Source organism: Lissotriton helveticus, chromosome 4_1, assembly GCF_964261635.1.
Source record: "Lissotriton helveticus chromosome 4_1, aLisHel1.1, whole genome shotgun sequence".
Taxonomy (NCBI): Eukaryota; Metazoa; Chordata; class Amphibia; order Caudata; family Salamandridae; genus Lissotriton; species Lissotriton helveticus.
The window spans coordinates 2109204342-2109224575 of record NC_136063.1 but is presented as its reverse complement, the minus strand read 5'-3'; the positions used below and the strand labels follow the sequence as shown (position 1 = coordinate 2109224575).

Here is a 20234-nt window from a genome sequence, read left to right as displayed (position 1 = left end):
GACCAGAATTTAACGCATGCGGTATTACATCCGCAAATAATGAGGATAAATAAATAATAATAATAAATTATATATAATAATAATAAGAATAAGAATAAATAATGAAATAATTGATGAAAATACTCCTCTGAATTGTAACATTGTACATTGTGAAAGACTACAAGTGGGTATGCTTGCCCTGGGTACTATGAACATATCTTCGAGATGACACATTCTTTTAATAAAATGGCAGTCTGACACTTTGGACCAGAATGGTTTAACTTGAGAGCATCTCTGCTGCATCATCTTCTTCAAGCATGTTTCAAACTCCCAGTTTTCCTTCTTACTGCTCCACAGATGAAAGACATGCGCCATGAGAATGTCAATCCCTTCTTGGGCTTCTTCCATGACTGCGGGGTCTTTGCCGTTGTGACTGAGTTTTGCTCGCGAGGAAGCCTGCAGGACCTGCTTAGAAATGACGACGTCAAGTTAGACTGGATGTTCAAATCTTCCCTTCTTCTAGACCTAATTAAGGTAAGCTGTGTATTGGGTGCTCTAATGCATGTTTGTTTGAAAATTCATGCAAAAGTGATTAAATTAGCCAAAGGCAAAGAACATGTGGGCTACAATACTTGCTTGGACCAATTTGCAGAAAATGGAGAGAGAGGCTGGAGGAAGCGACTACACGTCGACATGTCGGATTTCTTCAAAACATAAATAAATAGAATTCTGTGCTGTAATATTAAAAAAAGCTGCAATGAGAACCCAAAGTAGCCATGTACACTTTCTAATGCAACACCCATTTTGCAGGGGCGGCTCCTCTGCTAGGGCGAAGGTGTGTTGCCCCACTGCTTAAAGAAAGAAAATGAAAAAATAAAATGATAATAAAACACTTTTATTATCATTTTATTTTTGATTGACTTAGCCGAGTGTGCTGAGTCTGTCAAGTCCGAGTCAGGACAGGTCCAGGTCGCATCGTCACCAGCAGGGGGAAGAGAAGTAATGGGCACTGAAAGTGCACATGTCGGTTTGCCAGCCAAACCGACATGCCCACTTGGATATCTCTGAGCTATTCCTTGAAGATATCTGCAGGGCTCAAGAGCTCAGGCTCGCAGTCCTTGCTCTGCCCAATCCCAGCGCTTCTCTCATACTGGGAGTAGTAGCATGAGAGAAGCACCAGGACTGCGTGGCTCATGAGCTCAGGGGAACTGCTGTGCCGGGAGCAGAGGAGCAGTGAGGCGCAGTGCAGGAGCAGAATGTAAGTGTAATTTTTTTAATTTTTTTATTTTTCCCCACGCTATCCCCACACTGCCCTACCACGTAGTATGGGTAGCAGCCATGACTGCCATTTTGTCCAGCGAACATAGCGCACATGACCAGCCATATGCAGCAACATTTGCATGGTCTTTCCTGGTACATGCAATTCTGAACTCCTTTATTCCAGTGCTATATATTTCCTTAAGGGTTTGCCACTACACCTGGAAGCAGTATTCATCTGCAGGAGCAAAACAGACCCTTGTTGTAGCAACCCACCATAAATCCTCCTGGGAATCATGTGATGCAATCTAGATGAATGGAGGGGCAGACACAGGAGGCTGTCTGAATCTCTGATGAATGTAACTCTATTTTGCTGTAACATGCTGCTATGAAAATATTATAGTTTAAAAGTGATGATGGATCATATAGTCTGACAAGAAAGGCATTGATAATTCCAATAGGTCTGGCTTTAAAATAATGTTGTATGGTAATGTGAAGCATGGGAATGAATATGTATTTGTTTGGAAGCAGAGAACTGTACAGTAGTATTGGTGTAGGTTAAAAGGTCATGTTAAAATGTCAGGTGACAGTTGTGCTGTCAAGCCAGAACTAAACATAGGTAAATGTAGGTAGATGAATCCCCTTCTCCCTTCTGCTCTGCCGCCATAGAAAAACACCATAAATTATCTAGTACTCTAAGACACTTTTACAGCATTACAAGGTCATGTGTGTGCCCCTGAAAGTTCAAACTCAGGTCGCTGGATAAATAAACAAAATTATCACAGCTGGTGCAGGGCAAGCTTTTTTTTGTGGAAGTACACAACTTCTGTCCAATCAAAACATGTACTACTGGTTTCCAACATGTGGGTGGAGCCAGAGCCCATTTCTAGTGAGGCTCAAATAATTGTCTGGTAAAAGCTGTGCTGTCTAGTATGGTTTTGTATGTATGGTTTTGTATGTTTTTTCAGCAAAGCTTCTCCTATAGCCATGATAGAAGTCACTTTGGTAAAAAAATAAAACATGAGTTGTTGCCATGCAATAGAGGAATGACGGGCTGCTCCAAAGTGTGGGTATTTTTTTCAGAAAATACATTTCTGTGGTGCATTGTATTGTATTGTATGGTATGGTATGGTAATTGCATTTGTATAGCGCTTACTGCCCCTGACCAGGCGTTGAACCGCTTTTTTCTGCGAGTAGCACGCTACTCTTGGACCCATAGAAGATTAGTGTTGAATTAGTATAGTGAAACATGCAAGTACATTTTAAGTGGTGGATAGGTTAGTCAGTTATTTGGATTCAGAAGAATAGCTGAAGGATAGAAGAGGAAAAAAGGTTTGTATTTATATAGTGCTTGTTACCCCTGATGGGGTGTTGAAGCACGCTACTCCGGAAACCCATGAAGGATTAGTGGTGAATTAGTATTGTGAAATTTGAAAGTAATTTGAGTGATAAATATTAGTCAATTATTTGGAGTGAGAAGGATAGCCTAAGGATAGAAGGGGAAGAAAGGTTTGCATTTATATAGCACCTGTTACCCCTGATGGGTTTTTAAGTGCTTTTCTGGCAAGTAGCACCCGACCCCGGAAACCATAAAGGATAAGTGATTGAAAATTAGTATAGTGAAATATGAAGTAATTTGAGTGGTGGCGTTGTTATTCAGTTATTTGGATAGAGAAGGGTAGGTGGCGGGATAGAAGAGGAAAAGAGGTTTGTATTTATATAGCGCTTGCTACCCCTGATGGGGTTTTGAAGCGCTTTTTTGGCGAGCAGCACACTACTAAACCCATAAGGATTAGTGTTGAATTAGTATGGTGAAACAGGAAATTACATTGTGTGGTGGATATGTTATTCAGTTATTTGGATTGAGAAGGGTTGGGGAGGGCTAGAAAAGGGGAAACTTTTTGCATTTATATAGAGCTTGTAACCCTGATGGGGTGTTAAAACGCTTTATTGGCGAGTAGCTAACCACTCAGGAACACATACAGGATTAGTGGTGAGTTAGTATGGTGGAATATGGAATTTGAGAAGTGAACATGTTAGTTTGTTATTTTGATTGAGGGATAGAAGAGTGAAGGATTTTTTTCAGTTTTTTCTTTTTTTAAGTCATAGCAGTAGGAAGAGGCTTTTGTATGAGTAAAAAGTTTTTTTTGAAGGGGAACAGTCAGACAGAAGAGTTGAGAGGTTTGTTTTGAGGGATCGGTATAGTAAAAGAAGTGTCAGATGATGCAAGGAGGAGTAGAGTAGGAAAGAGTCTAGAAAGGGTTATTTTGGGTTATCATAGTAGTAGTATGGGGTTTGGGATAAATGAGAGAGTGGATGTAGAGGATATATTGATAGATGTATAGGGTGAGAGATAGGGTAGTGCATTGGAAAGAGTAGTAGAAAATAGTTTGAGATGAGTCAGAAAGTTGGGCTAGAAGATATATTGAGAAAAGTATAGGCTGAGAAATAGGGTAGTGTATTGGAAATGCCAAATTAGAAGAAAGTGATAAATATATAGATCCATAAGTACATTGAAAGTATATAAATGCATAAAGGAGGTAAGTATATGTAGATTAAAGATATTGATAAAGGTAGAGGATGAGAAATAGGGTAGTGCATTCAATCTGCTTTTTCAGGAGAAAAAGTAGCAGACACACAGATCCAAGTACATGGAGGTACATAGATGCACAATGGAAACAAGTACATGTAGACCAAAGATGATTTTTTTCTTTTTTAAACAACATCATTATTTTACAGGTTTATACAAAGCATAGGTACATATCTATAGTGAAAATAAATTGTGGGTGGGTACTACTGAATGGGAACATGGGCAACATTTCTGGCCCTGATCCTGACCAGTCTTGAACAGGCAACTGCCCTTGTTCTCTCCACCCAACAGGCTCAAACAGGCAGCTGCCCTTGTCCTCTCCGCCCTACAGGTTCAAACAGGCAACTGCCCTTGTCCTTTCCGCCCTACAGGCTCAAACTGGCAACTGCCCTTGTCCTCTCCGCCCTACAGGCTCAAACAGGCAACTGCCCTGCCCTCTCCGTCCTACAGGCTCAAACAGGCAACTGCCCTTGTCCTCTCCTCCCTTAGCCTCGACGTCCGGGCTGAGACGCCCTAAGCCTGGACTTTTATTGCCGTAGTAATCGGGTGACCCCTTCAGTCAATGGAAACCCTTGCCCTAACACTATCCAATCACAACATTGTGAGTTTTCTCTCAGCATAAGGGAACATTTTTACGTTTTTTGTGCACAATACTTTCATAGCAGTCCCAGACAGGGGGAAAATGGGTCTACATTGTGTCAGATGTCCATCCTAAATGAGGTGGGCCTTCCCCAAACAATGTCTGTCATTTGATCCTTGTCACAGAAAGATTTCCTGATGGTTTACTTACAAACTCTCACACTTTAAACAAGAGATTGGGGCAGAAACAGATGCTACTTATACCTACCGCGACATGACCCCCCTCACTACCCATAATCATTTTGTAGCATAAGTAGAATTTTTTTTTTTTTTGTGTTTAACATTCTTTGCAGGGCATGAAATACCTTCACCACAGAAAGTTCCCCCACGGGAGGCTAAAGTCTGGTAACTGCGTGGTGGATGGACGCTTTGTTTTGAAAATTACAGACTACGGGTACAACGAGGTGTTACAGGCGCAGCGAATTCCACATAACGAGGCTCTAGCACAAGGTATGTTCCTCTTCTCACACCACTGACAGCCCGCACATTCTCCCCTTGTGGTAGGCAGGCCACGGCTCCAGGAATTGGTATTTGGGTGGGCCAAGGGTGCATTTGAGTGGGCCACTGCGGGCCCAATTTGTCGCTTCTTGTGGTAGCCAACACAACCTTGATTACATCATATCTACTTGCAAACAGTCACCATGATACAACAGATCGTTTCTGTGTGTATACAGAGCATGTGGAGAGTTATTTGAAAGTAAGAGCAATGTCTGTACCTAAGTGCAAACCCTCAAATTCCAGCAGGCCAGGCTTCAATACAAGATCTTCCATGCACGAATATCCACTTTTCTACCATCCCTCTCCTGTGCACCTTATCTCACAGCTGACCTTGGGCGCCAGCCCCATATCAGCCACCATCAAGTTCCACTTTCATTATTCCCGTAAAACATTACTAAAATCACCTTCAAACTTAAAACATTGAATAAATCAGTACATATAATTAGCATGACCTTTAAAATATTTTCCACATTTGTCCTAATGACCTGACTGCTAATTAACTAAACAAAAATGGAAAGGCCATATCAGGGCCATGACAGGACTGGTGGCGCCCCACCAGTGACTTCTTTCTTCGCATATACCATTACTACCATCCTCCAACAGTGCCCTTCATCTCTCCGTAGCCCCTTTCTCATATGCATTTCATTTGTTGTATAGCGCTACTTATATCAGTGTAGGTGTAGGGTGTCACAGTACTTTACATCACACACACATTGAGACAATTAATCATACAAGTATGTAAATCAGCCTATAGGGAATGTCACATAAGCCAATGAGGATTACAAGGTATAGGAATTAGTTGTCATCCATACTGGTGGGCAGTATATTTTAAGAGGGTTTGGGCTGCGGAAGCACAAATTCAAGAGTTAAAGCATACCTCAGTGGTTGGGGGTTGGCTTTACGTTATCAAATTCTATTTCTTTGGGGTTCGTTGTGTATGCATTGAATGTCTGTGTCCCATAATTTACAGCTGTCTGTGTTCCTTTCAGAATTACTCTGGACGGCCCCTGAGTTGCTGCGAGACCCCCACGCAGCCATGCATGGCACCTACTCTGGTGACGTGTACAGCTTCTCCATTATAATGCAGGAAGTTGTTGTTCGGGGACCTCCATTCTGTATGATGGAACAAACTCCAGATGGTAGGATGTCTGCACCTATTCTAATGTCATTTTATTGGCAATTACAATGTAAAATACTCTCATATAACATTGATTGACGAATTGAAGAGTGATTGCTTAACCTTCAATCAGGAAATCTTTTTTTGGGAGGAAATATATAAAAACAAAAGATTTTTTTAAAAACATTACAAATACCTATCAGTGAAGAACAAGGCATCAATGCACATAGTTTTTAGTCATATATTCCTCAGTTAGTCCAGTTTTCTTCTTTTCCTTGATGTTTCTCCCGGAAAGCTTGAGACATTTTGTAATTGAAACAATCTCTGAACATTACTTTCGCATTATTTTCCTCTTTCTCATAAGATTTATTTGGCCAATGTCGAGGACTTTGGAAATCCACAAATTGCTGTATTTATACTTGATCTTTAGATGAGTAAAGTCATTCCCAAGCATAGAAGAAGGACTAAAGATCAGTCTACATATCAGTTCCATTCTTTCTTGCACTTTAAGGGGCGAAGGTTTTACACTAAGGGTCAGTGGTCTGATCCACAGAGGGAGTCAGATCATGAAAGTATGTTTATGACTTTGGTTATGGATGCAATATTAGTGCTTAGTTCACCAGGAAGGAATAAAGGAGTATAATCCTGTTCTCTGTGAAGTTTTTAGAGGTTATTTGCCCGGAGACAGCAGTAGAGGACATAGCGCAGGCCCCTGCAGTTCCTAGGGCTTTAGGGGTGGGGCATCATTCAGGGGCCCCCATTCTTCTCATGGTCTGTGCATATCTGTGACAAACCAAAGGTGGTGATGGACGGAGTGTTGACAATACAAACACTCACCCCCAGTCAACTGATCTGGGTTTAATCCATCACCGTTCTTTAGCTTACTCCGCCACCCCAGTTCAGACATGGCCATATGCAAATCAGTCTGACCCTGTGCCTCCTGGGAACAGTCCAGCCCGAACTGCCAAGCCATGTCTTCCCTGGACCGGAATCAAGCTTCCCAGGACCGGTTTCTGGCATTGCAGCCGTCTTCAGCCGGGCTTGCTTGACTCCAGTGGCAAAGTGAGCAAGGGACTCACGTCTGAGCATACCCTGCCAACTTAGGGCGAACAAAGCAAAAACGTATCTGTTACATGGAATTCTGAGGGGCCCATCACCACATTCTGCAGGGGATCCCCCATCATCAGCACACTAGACCCTCCTGCACAGAGTCCCCCAGGTCCACAGTTAGGAGGGTGGCTACCACTGCCTGCCTCAGGGTCTCCACAGAAAGTGTAGGGAGGATAAAGAGTCCTGGAGAGGGCAGTGCATGACAGCATGGTTGAATACACGCGCCCCGTGGAGTGGAAGAGCACACGGAAGAGACAGCAGCAGCATGCGAATAAAAATAGCCTAGTTCACAAATCTGCTTCTGGAGTTATCTCTCCATAGGAGGTGAGTTGCCCTGATTGAGCACAAATTGCAGAACTGTTTACTATTCCCCTCTCTTGGATGTCAAAAAATATACTAGTATTATTAGTGACCACTACTTCAATTGAGTGTTTTCCAGAAATGCATGTGAAAGTACACGCAGATGCTATAATATGGTTACTGACTGGAGGGGTCATCAGCCTTTTGGTCACTGAAACCGTTCATGCAGAATTGCACACTAGTTTTGTCTCCCTCGAATATCTCTCCCTTTTACAAATTGTGCTTTGACGATGCAATTCGTTTTTCATACAAAGCAAACACTTTGACAATAAGCCGCAGCATTTTTCTACCGAGAACTTTGTGTTTCTAAATTCTGAATACCTATGTGCCTGCCCTACTCTGAAAGGTAATTTGTGTTATTACACTCCATAGAACATCACCTGATTATTGTTTTTCTACTGCTTCATGTCACGTGCTGTGGCTGCTCTCGGACTACGCAACAACAAGAATATATTTCTTGACAAAGACTTGAAACGCCACTTCTTGAAGAAGCAAGTCATGAACCTTCCCTAAATCTCTCTCCGTCAACTGTTGTGCTTACATGTAAAAAAAAAAACATATACACATGCAAATCAGGTCAAATTGGCACATCAGGTTTACGGATTTGCCAATGTCATTCATCTCATACAGGGGCTATACCTCTGTATCAATTGGAGTTCTTTTTGCTGCAAGAAATTGCAATTGGTTTTGGGGTGTAAAGCCTTAGTTTTTATTGCCTAGCAGTGGTCTCTGTGCCCCACAAAAGACTGATAGTGTTACCATGTCTCTTTCATAGTGTGAAGGTGAGTCTTCCCATTCATCACAGCAATCTAGGGATGTTTTTTCTTAAAGCACAGCCTAAGATGACCACTGCGGATGTGCAAATGCACGGCAGCCATCTTGGAAAGTAATACCACCATTTAAAGATGATACAAGTTATCCAATCAAAACATGGCGAGACCAAAAGGCTTCTGGGGCATGCCAAATGCAAGAACAGGGAGAAAAGCCATTGAATCAGTAGCAGGGACCTGAGATAGACAAGGAAGCCATTGAATTGTGAGCAAAGAGAAGACAGAAAGTCCACTCTATGTCTATATTCGATACAGTAGTTCTGTTGTCTGAAGGAAGAACCTTTCTTTTTTTAATGATGTAGTCCCAATTCAATTATTTAAAAAGTGCAGTAGATAAATACGTTGCATTTATTGCAAATAACAATCATCAGAATATTCATTTTGCTTAAATGAACTTGCAGTGTGCCACAAGGCAGTTAATTAACCCTATCTATCATCTGAATAGAAATCATCCAGAAAATAAGGAAACCTCCACCTATGTGTCGGCCATTGGTATCTCCTGACCACGCCCCCATGGAGTGCATCCAGCTCATGAAGCAATGCTGGAATGAACTGCCAGAGCGACGCCCATGCTTCGACGACATATTTGATCAGGTAAAAAGTATATATTTCTCAATTATGTACCACTTGACGTGGAGCAAGGTGGCAGTCCTAACTGCAAAAGATATGTTTTGACAATGACTGACAATCGGAATGTAGCCCACTCAGGTAATATTTCCAGACTGCATGTGCATGCACCCTACTGCTATGTGTAAGCAATGCATGAGGGACTGTCCAGTAATACTGCCATGTCTTTTTATATTACCTCACCGTTTCCATGCCTCGCCCTTAAAAAGCTGTTCTCCTTCTCAGCAGTATGTTGCTGGCCCAACACATGGTGTAAGAATCTGCTAGTAAATTTCTGTTCCCCATAGTCAGTCCAGCCTCCTTCCTGAATAGAATGCGGGTTGCATCCCTCTCCCAGCACAATTTTGTCTTCTGTGCCCCCTCTCAAAGTGCAAGAGTCATTTTGCCTTTTCCAAGATGCCAACAGTCTGCGGGTGTGGGTCAGGACGCATCTCTGTTCTCAAGTGTTGCGCATAAAAAAAAAAACAATGACTCCACACTGTGGGTGTCAGAGGTTTTGGTGATCATTATTGTTTTTTCCTGTCCTTCACCATCAGGTCTTTCTTGGCAGTAACGGACAGGAATAAATAGGCCTTACACAATCTCCCCTAAATTAATCAGAATGTACAATGTCCTTTCTACTACGGCTCCTACTCTTTCAGGCTGTCGGAGGAAGTATTTTTTCGACTGAGCAAATGGGAGCTCCATTGGCAGAATACTTACTATCCGCCTCTCCCTAAATAAGGTAGTTGGACTGATGGCTTGGTGGGTAAGGTACTCTTTAACATTTACAACAGAGTACCCGGTATGCCAAACACTAAGGGGCATATTTATCAAGGTTTTGTGTCACACTTTCGCCACTTGCTAGGGGACGCAAGGGCAATGCAAAACCTAAATGAGATTTATCAAGCCACGCAAGGCCACCTTGCATGGCCCTGAGAGGTTTGATAAATCTAGGGGCATATTTATCAAGGTTTTGAGTCACACTTGCACCAAGCAAGTAGACACAAGGGCTATGCAAAACCTAAATGAGATTCATCAAGCCACAAACGCCACCTTGCATGACCCTGAATAGCTTAATAAATCTAGAGTAACGCAAGGCAGTAAATCGCAGCCTTGCATTACCTTGCAGGGAGGCGTGCCATGGGTGAAGCGTGGGTGTTCTCACCCATCGACCCATGCATTCTGACCAATTCCCAGATTTTCCAACATTGCTAGATCTGGGAATGCATCGGAATTGTACGCCACCTCACCAGGGGCGCAACTAGGAGAAATATCTTCATATCTCCTCGTCGTATCTCTGTCCCTTCCTGCACAAAAACAATCCTGCCTTCAAAGTAGGCACCCATGCAACATGACACAAGAGGGCCTGCATTGATTCTAAGCAGCTAAAAGTGTGCCAGCGCTAGGAAAGGATAGGAAATTGCTGTATAGTGGTAAATACAGTGCATTCCTGCCCTTTCCCTTTAACGCAGTGCAAAAAGGAGGCTTGCTGTATTGTGATGTGGGAATTTTTGATACATATGGCCCTATATTTGACCAGGAGGCAGGGACCTGATATTAATGCTGTAGGGGTGGTGGCAGAACCTTTGAAGCTGTGAATAAGTTGGGTGGCAACATTTTCTGCTCTTTGTAGTTTAGTCATGATTTTCCAGGAGTCTTGTATAATCTCCATTGTAGAAGTCGATGCTTGAGAGAGGCTCTGCTAGGAGCAGAGCGATCAGATCTTAATTTTTTAGCAGAGAGAGTATCCTATGAATGAGATGGAGATGGAAAACACACTTAGCACAGTGTAGCCCGCGTGGGGCGAGATAGTTCTTTGTTGAAGCTGACTCCAGGATTTCTGACTGAATTTAAATCTAACATTGTCATGTCTATGTCATTTCCTCCTGTAGAAGAAAATTTAAGAGCAATAATATTATTTTTCTTTTTCAAACAAACTTTTGTTGTTTTTCTTTATTTTTTCAGTTTAAAAATATCAATAGAGGGAAGAAAACAAATATTATTGACTCCATGCTACGTATGCTGGAGCAGTACTCGAGTAACCTGGAGGACCTGATTCGGGAGAGAACTGAAGAGCTGGAAATAGAAAAACAGAAAACAGAGAAACTCCTGACACAGATGTTACCACAGTAAGTGAGTCACATTCGACTTTCCTAATGTCACGAATAAGGTGTGACTTGCACTTTTGCATTCACAACTTTGGGCCTCATTACGATGTTGGGAGGAAACTTTCCGCCTGACACCGTCTCGGATTCAGGACCCGACCGAATCACGGTCGGCGGTTGCGCCCGACGGATTACAATATGACCAAACACTGTTCGGTCAGAGTCCCTTTCATCCCTATAGTAGCCTGTGTTCCGACCGACAACACAGGCTCCTATGGGGAAATGGGATGTGTGTGTAAAACCCTGCACTCTGTCACGGACAACCCACTGTGCCTGCCATACAGTGCAGGGTTTGAAAAAGGGGTTCCTTAGGTACCCCCTCCGCACACAACAGGAGGCCTCAGGATGAAGTGGGCCCTGCTAGGGGCCCCCAAAGTCACTTTTCGACAGTTTTTTTGTTTCGGACAGGTCGACTCAGAAAGTCTGTTGGAAATCGAAATAGTAATCGGTCTGTCGGAAACACTGTCAGTAGAGGTGCACAATGCAGTTCAGATCAACACAAATACTTAGTGAGTGAGTCGGAACTGGGGGGCATTGAAACTTCGCTAAGCCTGCCGTGAGGGGAACGGCTAAGCAGACAACACACTTACCCCCTGCCTTGCATCAAAACCGCGCCGTGAGGGAAACGGCCAGCGCCTTCACCGCCATCCACCCGGTGCAGCAGCAGCTGGGGAACCACATCACCCAGCTGCCCCGGGGGTGGACGCGGCGGTCGTGACGCCTGACACGCGCCAGGAGGCGCTTCATTAGCAGGGAGCGCCGAAGCGCTCAGGGGGACATTGAAACTTCGCTAAGCCTGCCGTGAGGGGAACGGCTAAGCAGACAACACACTTACCCCCTGCCTTGCATCAAAACCGCGCCGTGAGGGAAATGGCCAGCGCCTTCACTGCCATCCATCCGGTTCAGCAGCAGCTGGGGAACCACATCACCCAGCTGACCCGGGGGTGGACGCGGCGGTCGTGACGTCTGACACGTGCCAGGAGGCGCTTCATTAGCAGGGAACGCCTCTCTCCCCGCGAGTCGCGCGCGGGAGAAGCCCGGGCAAAGGGCGGGCCGTCTGTGGCCGTCCGGGGTCGACAGGGGACGGGACGGGCTACCCCCCTAAGGAGCACCGATCAAAATGGGTAAGCGTAAGCTACAAACCTCTGATACTGTGAGCGGTGTAAAATCCAAAGTTCCTCGACACTCTAATAACACGTCAAACATTCTGTCATATCTTACCTCTGTGGTGGGTAAATTAAATAAGGAGATTGCAACTACAGAACGTGAATTGGGACTTGAAGCATCCGTAGTTGAGCTCCCTGAATCCCCAGTAACTGACTCACAACATACTCCCTTGGAAGCCTTGGCAGCTACCAGAAAAATGACTGATACCGCCCCTTCCACCAGTAGAGTAAACACAGAAAAGGAAGTGGGTGTAAACATCTCAAATGATAATATACCTGTGGCGGAGGACAGAACCACAGATAATAAGCATGCTAAGAAGCAGTCAAAAAAGGCAATAAAACCTACACCGTCTAAAATGAAACAAGGACAAGGTCAAGTTATATCTAGACAATTTGAAACCTCGATGAGAGATTTAATTGAGGATATACTCACTGAAAAACTGGAAACCACTCTATCCCAAATTTGTAGTGATATCACTGAAACATTAAGAGAGTGTGTTCTAGAAATATTGAAAAAATGCGAACGGATAAACACATTTCCAGCTTCAAAGGACCACTCAGCAGTTTCCAATAATATTGACCTGCCCAAAAATTCCCGACCTCAGGCTAGTGTATCGAAGAGGCCTGCTCATGCCTGCGGTTCATCAACAGCTGGGAATCGACCAACGTCCAATATGGATCATAATGGAATGACACTAACAGACGGGGTCAAGGGATATGAAGAGAGTAGGCAATCCACTGTTAGAGTCAGCACACAACCTTATCCTGAGAACTCCGTGACTGAGAGACAGCAATCCAAGAATAAGGTTGTGGCTCTGAAACGAAATGTGCACCTACCCCCAGAGGCCACACCTTATGTAGCCATACTAGTTAATGTACCACCACTCAAAACTGGCGAGACAGAGACACATGATACCCTAATGAGAAATATTAAGGTGTGGTGTGATGAAAATTGTACGGGGGAAAAATCTTTCTGCTAATATTAATATGGGAAGACGGGTGAGCTGGGTAGGAAACACCAAAAAACATCTTAAGGGAGACTGTCTGATTGTGAATTTCAGTAGATCACATGAAGCATCACGGTTACTCTGGGATGCGACAGATAGACCCCCAGAAGAAGGAGAGATAAGAGCTGTACCATTGGGGTTTTTCTATCCTGGACCATACACTCTCAAGAAGAGTTCACAAGAGACTGAGAGAACTGGATTAGTTAGAAACTCAGAAACTGTACAAACACCGTTATAGACTTGGGAAACCAAAAAAACCTGGATTGCAACCCAAAGCAGTCTACTATACTAGCCCCGCACAAATCGAGGGTATCACAATGTCAAACAGATTTTCAGCGTTATCCCAATTGGAGGACATTGATTGACTGACGAAAAAATGCCAATCCAAACATCTGAACCCACCGATAGAACAACGGGCAGAAAAGGTGACCTCTGTCAAGCTATTGAGTTGGAATATTGCAGGATTACGTGCTAAGAGGGACAATAAGACATGGATAGGATCTCTTAGGCAATATGATATAGTAGCATTACAAGAAACATGGGACAGGGAATGTAATTTTTGGGTGGATGGGTTTACCTCTTATTTTGTACCCTCGTGTATATCTAAATCGGGTAGGGATAAAGGAGGACTGTTAGTTTTAATCTCGGTTAATATAGCAGGATCAGTGAAAGAGCTAAAATCTACTTCCCCTAACTTTTTAGCTATAGAAGTTGTATTGCCAAATAAAAACAAGTATGATATATTGATTTCTATAATGCACCACAGGGTGACTCCTCAAAAGAGCACATTGATGCATTGTCCATATTTTTAATGGCTTATAAAGAAGTTCAAACCACTTTTTTCTCCATCATCCTAATAGGTGATTTTAATGTGCATTTGTGTGATTTAAACTGTCAGTTCTTAGAAGCTGACTACCCGGCCTATTCAAGTTATCAACACTTCGAACACTCTGTAAAGGGAATAGCCCTAGAGGAACTGCTTACAGAGGTAGATCTGTTTGAACCTGGCTTTTCAGACAGAAAGGATCGGGTATCTACATATAATGCCAGGGAAAGCGAAACTATAATTGACTATATGTTTATATCCCCTGTATTATTAAGTTCTGTTTTATATTATAATGCTATTCAATCTACTTTTAGTGACCATAACCCAGTGGTTATGGAACTGGCTAACACAACACTTTCTTTTATTAATATGGACACTGATAAAGTTACCACTAGTGTTCGAATTAAGGACCAGGGAAGGAGGTCACAATGGAACAAAATTGTCCCTGAGGAGCTCCTCTTCAAGATTAAATCGAAGGTGGGAGATGAAATTGACACTTGTATTGACCCACTCAGATTTGGGGGTAATGTAATAAACTCATTCGAAAAGATTTGCCTTCAGGTGAAATCAGAACTTATGGTGAAGACACTACATAAACCTAACAAAGAGCATAGATGGTTTGATCACAAATGTACCAAAATACATGGAGAGCTCCTACAAGCCCTGAATAAGAAACCTAGAGATAAAAGTAAGGTTTCCTTCTTAAGGAAATTATATAAAACAACACTTCATAACAGGAACAACGATCTAAAAAAAGATGCATGGGACTCACTTTTTGAAAAAGAAACCCTAAGGAACAGCTCCAAATTCTGGACTATTGTCAATTCACCCTTGTTTAATGGGCTGGAAAATGCACCATTAGAAGTAAACATTTCCGAATTAGAATGGTTAACCCATTTTGAGAATGTTTATGGCAGTAATCTGGTTTGGGATAGCTATGAGACGTTGCCTAAAGAAACAGTAGGTCCCATACAGAATATCACGATCAAAGAGGTACAGTTAGCAATAACTGAAACTTCTGCTAAGAAAGCACCAGGACCAGATGGGGTACCATCTGACTTGTACAAAGCCAACCCAGAGTTCTGGTCCATAATACTTGCTAATGTTTTTAACCTAGCAGCCAATGCTAGTCCTTCATTCTTCCCTAAGACTTGGTCCCGCTCCATTATAATACCGATATTTAAGAAGGGTCAGAGAGGACACCCAAAATGTTACCGTCCAATTTCCTTGATCGACACATCGATCAAGATATTGGGAAAAGTAATTCTGACAAGAATAAATGCATGGGTGATGGACAAAAATATTTTATGTGACGCCCAATATGGGTTTAGAACAGGAAGAGGCACGCAAGATCAATGCCTAAACCTACACCTAATAGTGAATAAATATACAATAGCATCAAAATGCTCAATCTTGAGGGGGCGTGGCTTGGCGCCGCGCAAGATGGCCGGCTAGCTACGGAGCTCCGCCGCACCACCCGACCTCATTAAAGTTTCCCCGATGTGAAGGGGCTTATTTTCGTTTCTTTTTCCTGGATTCTGCCACCGGAACCTCCGGAGACCACACGGAGCGCCTGTACGGCGTTTCAATTGCCGTCTTTCTGCATTTACCGCGATGTTGCTGCCGCTCCTCACGCAGCCGCCATTTTAGGCATGCCGTGACGCACCAGACCTCCGCCTCCTCACCGACCGAGCGCTCCCTCGACCACCATGAGTCGCTTGGCAACACCAATTTTTTGGGGTGAGCTTTAACAGTGCATGTTTTGCTACAATTTCCTCTCCTTTGAGGCACATCTATTCAGTCTTTTAAAACTGTGAGGATCCTGCTGTGCAACCTACTTCCCCACGCGCTTTGCCACCACAGCGCTTATTCATTGGGGTGTAATGTGACTGTTTCCCTCACTGTTTGCTTCCGGAATGCTTCACAACCTTTTCCTTCCAAGGCAGGTTTGTGCCTTTTTGCTTCAATACCACCGGCACCCACGCCATTCAGCTCGCTGAGCTTCTCAATGTGACTTACCTGTATTTCCTCAGGTTTGTTTTTTGGCGCGTGCCTGTCATATTTTAACTGAAGTTTTTTCAACAACTATTGCTCTCCTCTGGTCAACATAACCCATGGAGATGTGTTTTTGAATTTTTCCTCTCTATTTCCCCAGTGACTGGTTCCATTAACACTGAGGTGCTCTTTTTGCATCATTATTGTCGTCTTTCCTTTCACTTCTACGCACCTTGAACTTTCGTTGTTGTATGGGGAGAGTCCCCTATGGTATCCTTACGACAACCTAGGTTTCTCTTTGATTCTTCGGTGTGTTTTTCCGGAGCTTTCTTCACCTGCTGGATCTACACTGCCTCAGTCTACTAAAATGTCGACTCCTTCCTCTCAGCGTGCCTCCTCTGGTACTCCGACCTCCAGTAGATCCTCTCCACAGGCTCCAGCTGGCAAACGTACCAAACAAAATTCTCCCACGCCAGACGACCCATCTTCCTCGTCTCCTATTGATCAAATTTTGGAGGAACTCCGTGCCATGCGTCCTTTTATTGAAGAGACGAGCAAAGATATGCAGCTTCTCAAAGATAAATGGGAATCTATGGATGCGCGCCTCTCTTCTGTTGAACTACTCTCACCTGAGGTTCAATCTAACACACAACGCATTGTTACTCTAGAAAAGACTGTCCTTTCTCTACAGAAACACACGGAAGATTTGGAGAATCGTAACAGAAGAAACAACCTTCGTATTTACAATCTGCCAGAAAATCTTGAGGGGGACGATCCAGTCTCTTTCTTCACTTCCTTCCTCCCGAAACTTTTGGACTTACCCCCCTCTACGTCCATCAGTCTTCAGAGAGCACATAGACTTGGCGCCAGACAATCTTCATCTACCAAACCCCGTGGGGTTATTATCCTGTTTCTGAAGTTCACCGACCTTCTTTTGATCCTATCGGCAGCAAGAACCAAAAAACAATTGACTTTTCAAGGTCAGCGAATTTACTTCTCTCAGGATGTCTCTAATGCTACTGCCTCCAGACGCAAGGAATTTTTGGCAATGCGTCCCTCTTTGCGTTCCCTTGGAGCACGTTATGGCTTATTTCATCCTTGTACCTTCAGAGTCACTCATCGGAATAAGACTTGGTCTTTTCAGGAACCTGGTGAACTCCGTAATTTTCTTCTTCTACAAAATGAGGAAGGGATGGAAACCTCCTCCTCTCCATCAAACAGTGGCTGAAATGTTTCTGTTGCATTCATGTTTTGCTCTCTAGCTCTCTTTTTTCTCTAGTTCTATGTACTCTTCTTGGCCTTTCTCTCTTCATCTTTTCGTATTTCTCCTCTTGAATTTTTTCTTCTCTTCAGTCTCCCTGAATATGTTCAACATTTCTCTTTTTCTACTTCTGGTTATGTTTCTCATGTATTTTGTTCCGGTTGTCCTTAATTAATTTTCTTTTTCCATGCACAGATCTTCCCGGATGTCTCCTTCACTGTTTTGTTCAGTCCTTCGTTTCCCTTTTGTGAGGTCTCGGTGTGGTTCCGCTCCTGTTCCTGGTCCCTCCGTCTTGTAACGCATCACCACCTCCCCGCCTTCCCTTTGTGTATTACCCCCTTCAGGTATGTTTATTACAGTCATCCCTTTGGATTTGTACTGTCTTCTATGCCTTCTCTCTTTTCCTTTTTCAACATCCTTTATTGACCTTCTTTCCTATCCCCTCGCCTTTCCCCTTTCCCCCTTTCTTTTTCCTTTTCCTCCTATTCTTCTTTCTACCTTTTCAATGGTTCTAATATTTTTTGATTTTTTGCAGTTTAACCTATTGTTCATACAATATGTTTATCCATTTTTCCATTCCCTAGTTCTAATGGTTTATATAGTTTTTACTTCACCCTGTTGCTTGTACAGTATATTTTTGCACCTGTTATCTCTAATTTGTGCTATACAGTCTCATGTTTAACGTCATTTCCTGGAATGTTAAAGGCTTTAACCATCCTATTAAGCGACAGAGAGTTCTTTCCCACCTCTCCTCTTATAATCCTGATATTGCCCTTATCCAAGAAACACACCTCTCTGACGTTGAGTCTTTGAAACTCAAAAGACTTTGGGTCGGTGATGTTTTCTTTTCACCTGCTTCTCATAAAAAAAATGGGGTCGCTATTCTAGTTCATAAACGTCTCAAATGTAAACTGCTCCTTGAGGAGAGAGATGAAGAGGGTCGCTGGATCTTAGTCAAACTGCTCGTTAATGCTATCCCGATTACTGTACTGAATGTTTATGGTCCTACCTGCCCTGATTCTTCTTTTTGGCCCGTGATCACAGCAAAATGTATCCAATACAAGGACGATGCCTTTTTACTTGGTGGAGACTGTAACCAGATTGTAGACCCCTTTTTAGATCGTAAATCTTCTGTTCGTTTCATTCCTCATAAACCACACAAACAGTTTCTTGACACGATTTCTCAGGTTCATCTCATAGATTCCTGGAGGATCACACACCCGGACACTTTGGATTTTTCCTTTTTCTCTCCCCCACACTCTTCCTTTTCCCGCTTGGATTACATTTTCCTTTCTTCCTCCTTATCTCAAAACCTTCTTTCCTCTTCCATTGAACCTATTGTCATCTCTGATCATGCCCCTATTCTTACTGTCTTTGATCTTCTCCCCCCTGCCCCTAAATCCTCGCGCTGGCGCTTTAACTCTTCTCTTCTCACTGATCCCACTTTCTCTTCGGCATTTCGTTCTTTCACCTCAGAATTCTTCCACCTTAACGCTACACCTACTATCCCTTTGCACACCCTCTGGGACTCGTTTAAAGCCACGGCCCGTGGTTTCATTATTGACTTTGTCTCCAAGAAAAAGAAAGCGTTTCTTCAAAAACGCAAGGTCGCCCTACAACATATTAAGTCACTTGAGCACCAATTTTATACCTCTTCTCCAAATCAAATGTCTCCTGAACTTCTTCGCTCCAAAATTGCCTTTAATAAGCTCACCACAGATTCGGCCTCTTCTTATCTTCTACGTAGTAGCGCACGGTACTACGGGGGTCGCAATAAGTCCGGTAAGCTACTTGCTAATTACCTCAAATCACGGAAGGAGCGGACTGTTATTGATGCTATTTACTCCCCTTCCAATACTCTCCTCCATACGGATAAAGATATTTTGGAGCAATTTCATTCTTTCTATGAAACTCTATATACTCCTGAAAGTCCCCCTACCCCAGATCTTCTTCAGTCATATTTTGCTCGTCTGCCTACACCTGATACCTCCCAGCTCAATTTCTCGACTTTAGACTCTGACATTACCCTTTCTGAATTATCCACTGCATTGACGTCTCTTACCAAAGGCAAGACCCCTGGTCCTGATGGCTTTCCGGTTGAATTTTATCTCCATTTTTCCGACATTCTTTTACCTCATCTTCTTCTCCTCTTTCAGTCCTTTTGTTCCGAAAGCCTCGCTCAAGGAACATTTCAAGATGCCACTATTTGCCTCATCCCTAAAGAAGGGCGTGATCCCAAATTTTGCAAAAATTATCGGCCGATATCTTTGGTCAACGTAGATTATAAATTATTTGCTAAACTTCTCGCTCTTCGCCTTGATCCCCTTCTACCTCACCTCATAGGGAAAGAACAATGCGGCTTTGTTAAAGGTCGCCTCACTTCGGACAACTCTAGACTATTCCTTAATGTCCTCAGTAAAGCCCCTTCCTTATCCATTCCTCTTGCGGCCATCTCAGTGGATGCTGAAAAAGCCTTTGACCGCGTTGATTGGTCGTTTCTTATGGCTTCCCTGAAATGGCATGGTTTCGGTCCAAAATTCATTTCCTATGTCTCCCTAATCTATTCCATGCCCAAAGCCTCTGTTTTAGTCAATGGTAAACTTTCCTCATCCTTTACTCTTAAACGTGGTGTTCGCCAGGGTTGTCCTCTTTCCCCTCTTTTGTTCATCCTAGCTCTTGAACCCTTTTTGACCTCTATCCGTAATAATTCTTCCATCTCTGGCTTTCCATATGGACCCAATCACCTTAAATTATCTGCATATGCTGACGACATCCTTCTTTTTATTTCTGACCCTGCTACCTCAGTCCCCTCCCTATTGGCTGAA

At 43.2% G+C, this 20234-nt stretch overlaps 1 protein-coding gene across 2 annotated transcripts in view; it reads left to right on the top strand.

The window, feature by feature from the left end:
- GUCY2F (guanylate cyclase 2F, retinal) overlaps positions 1 to 20234 on the top strand; it is a 267791-nt gene that overhangs the window by 131176 nt on the left and 116381 nt on the right. For both annotated transcript variants that reach the window (XM_078685977.1, XM_078685978.1), the window contains exons 9-13: positions 337 to 513; positions 4759 to 4915; positions 5953 to 6102; positions 8826 to 8974; positions 10955 to 11118. In XM_078685977.1, the coding sequence (XP_078542103.1) occupies positions 337 to 513; positions 4759 to 4915; positions 5953 to 6102; positions 8826 to 8974; positions 10955 to 11118 (797 nt within the window). The remainder of the gene's footprint in view (positions 1 to 336; positions 514 to 4758; positions 4916 to 5952; positions 6103 to 8825; positions 8975 to 10954; positions 11119 to 20234) is intronic.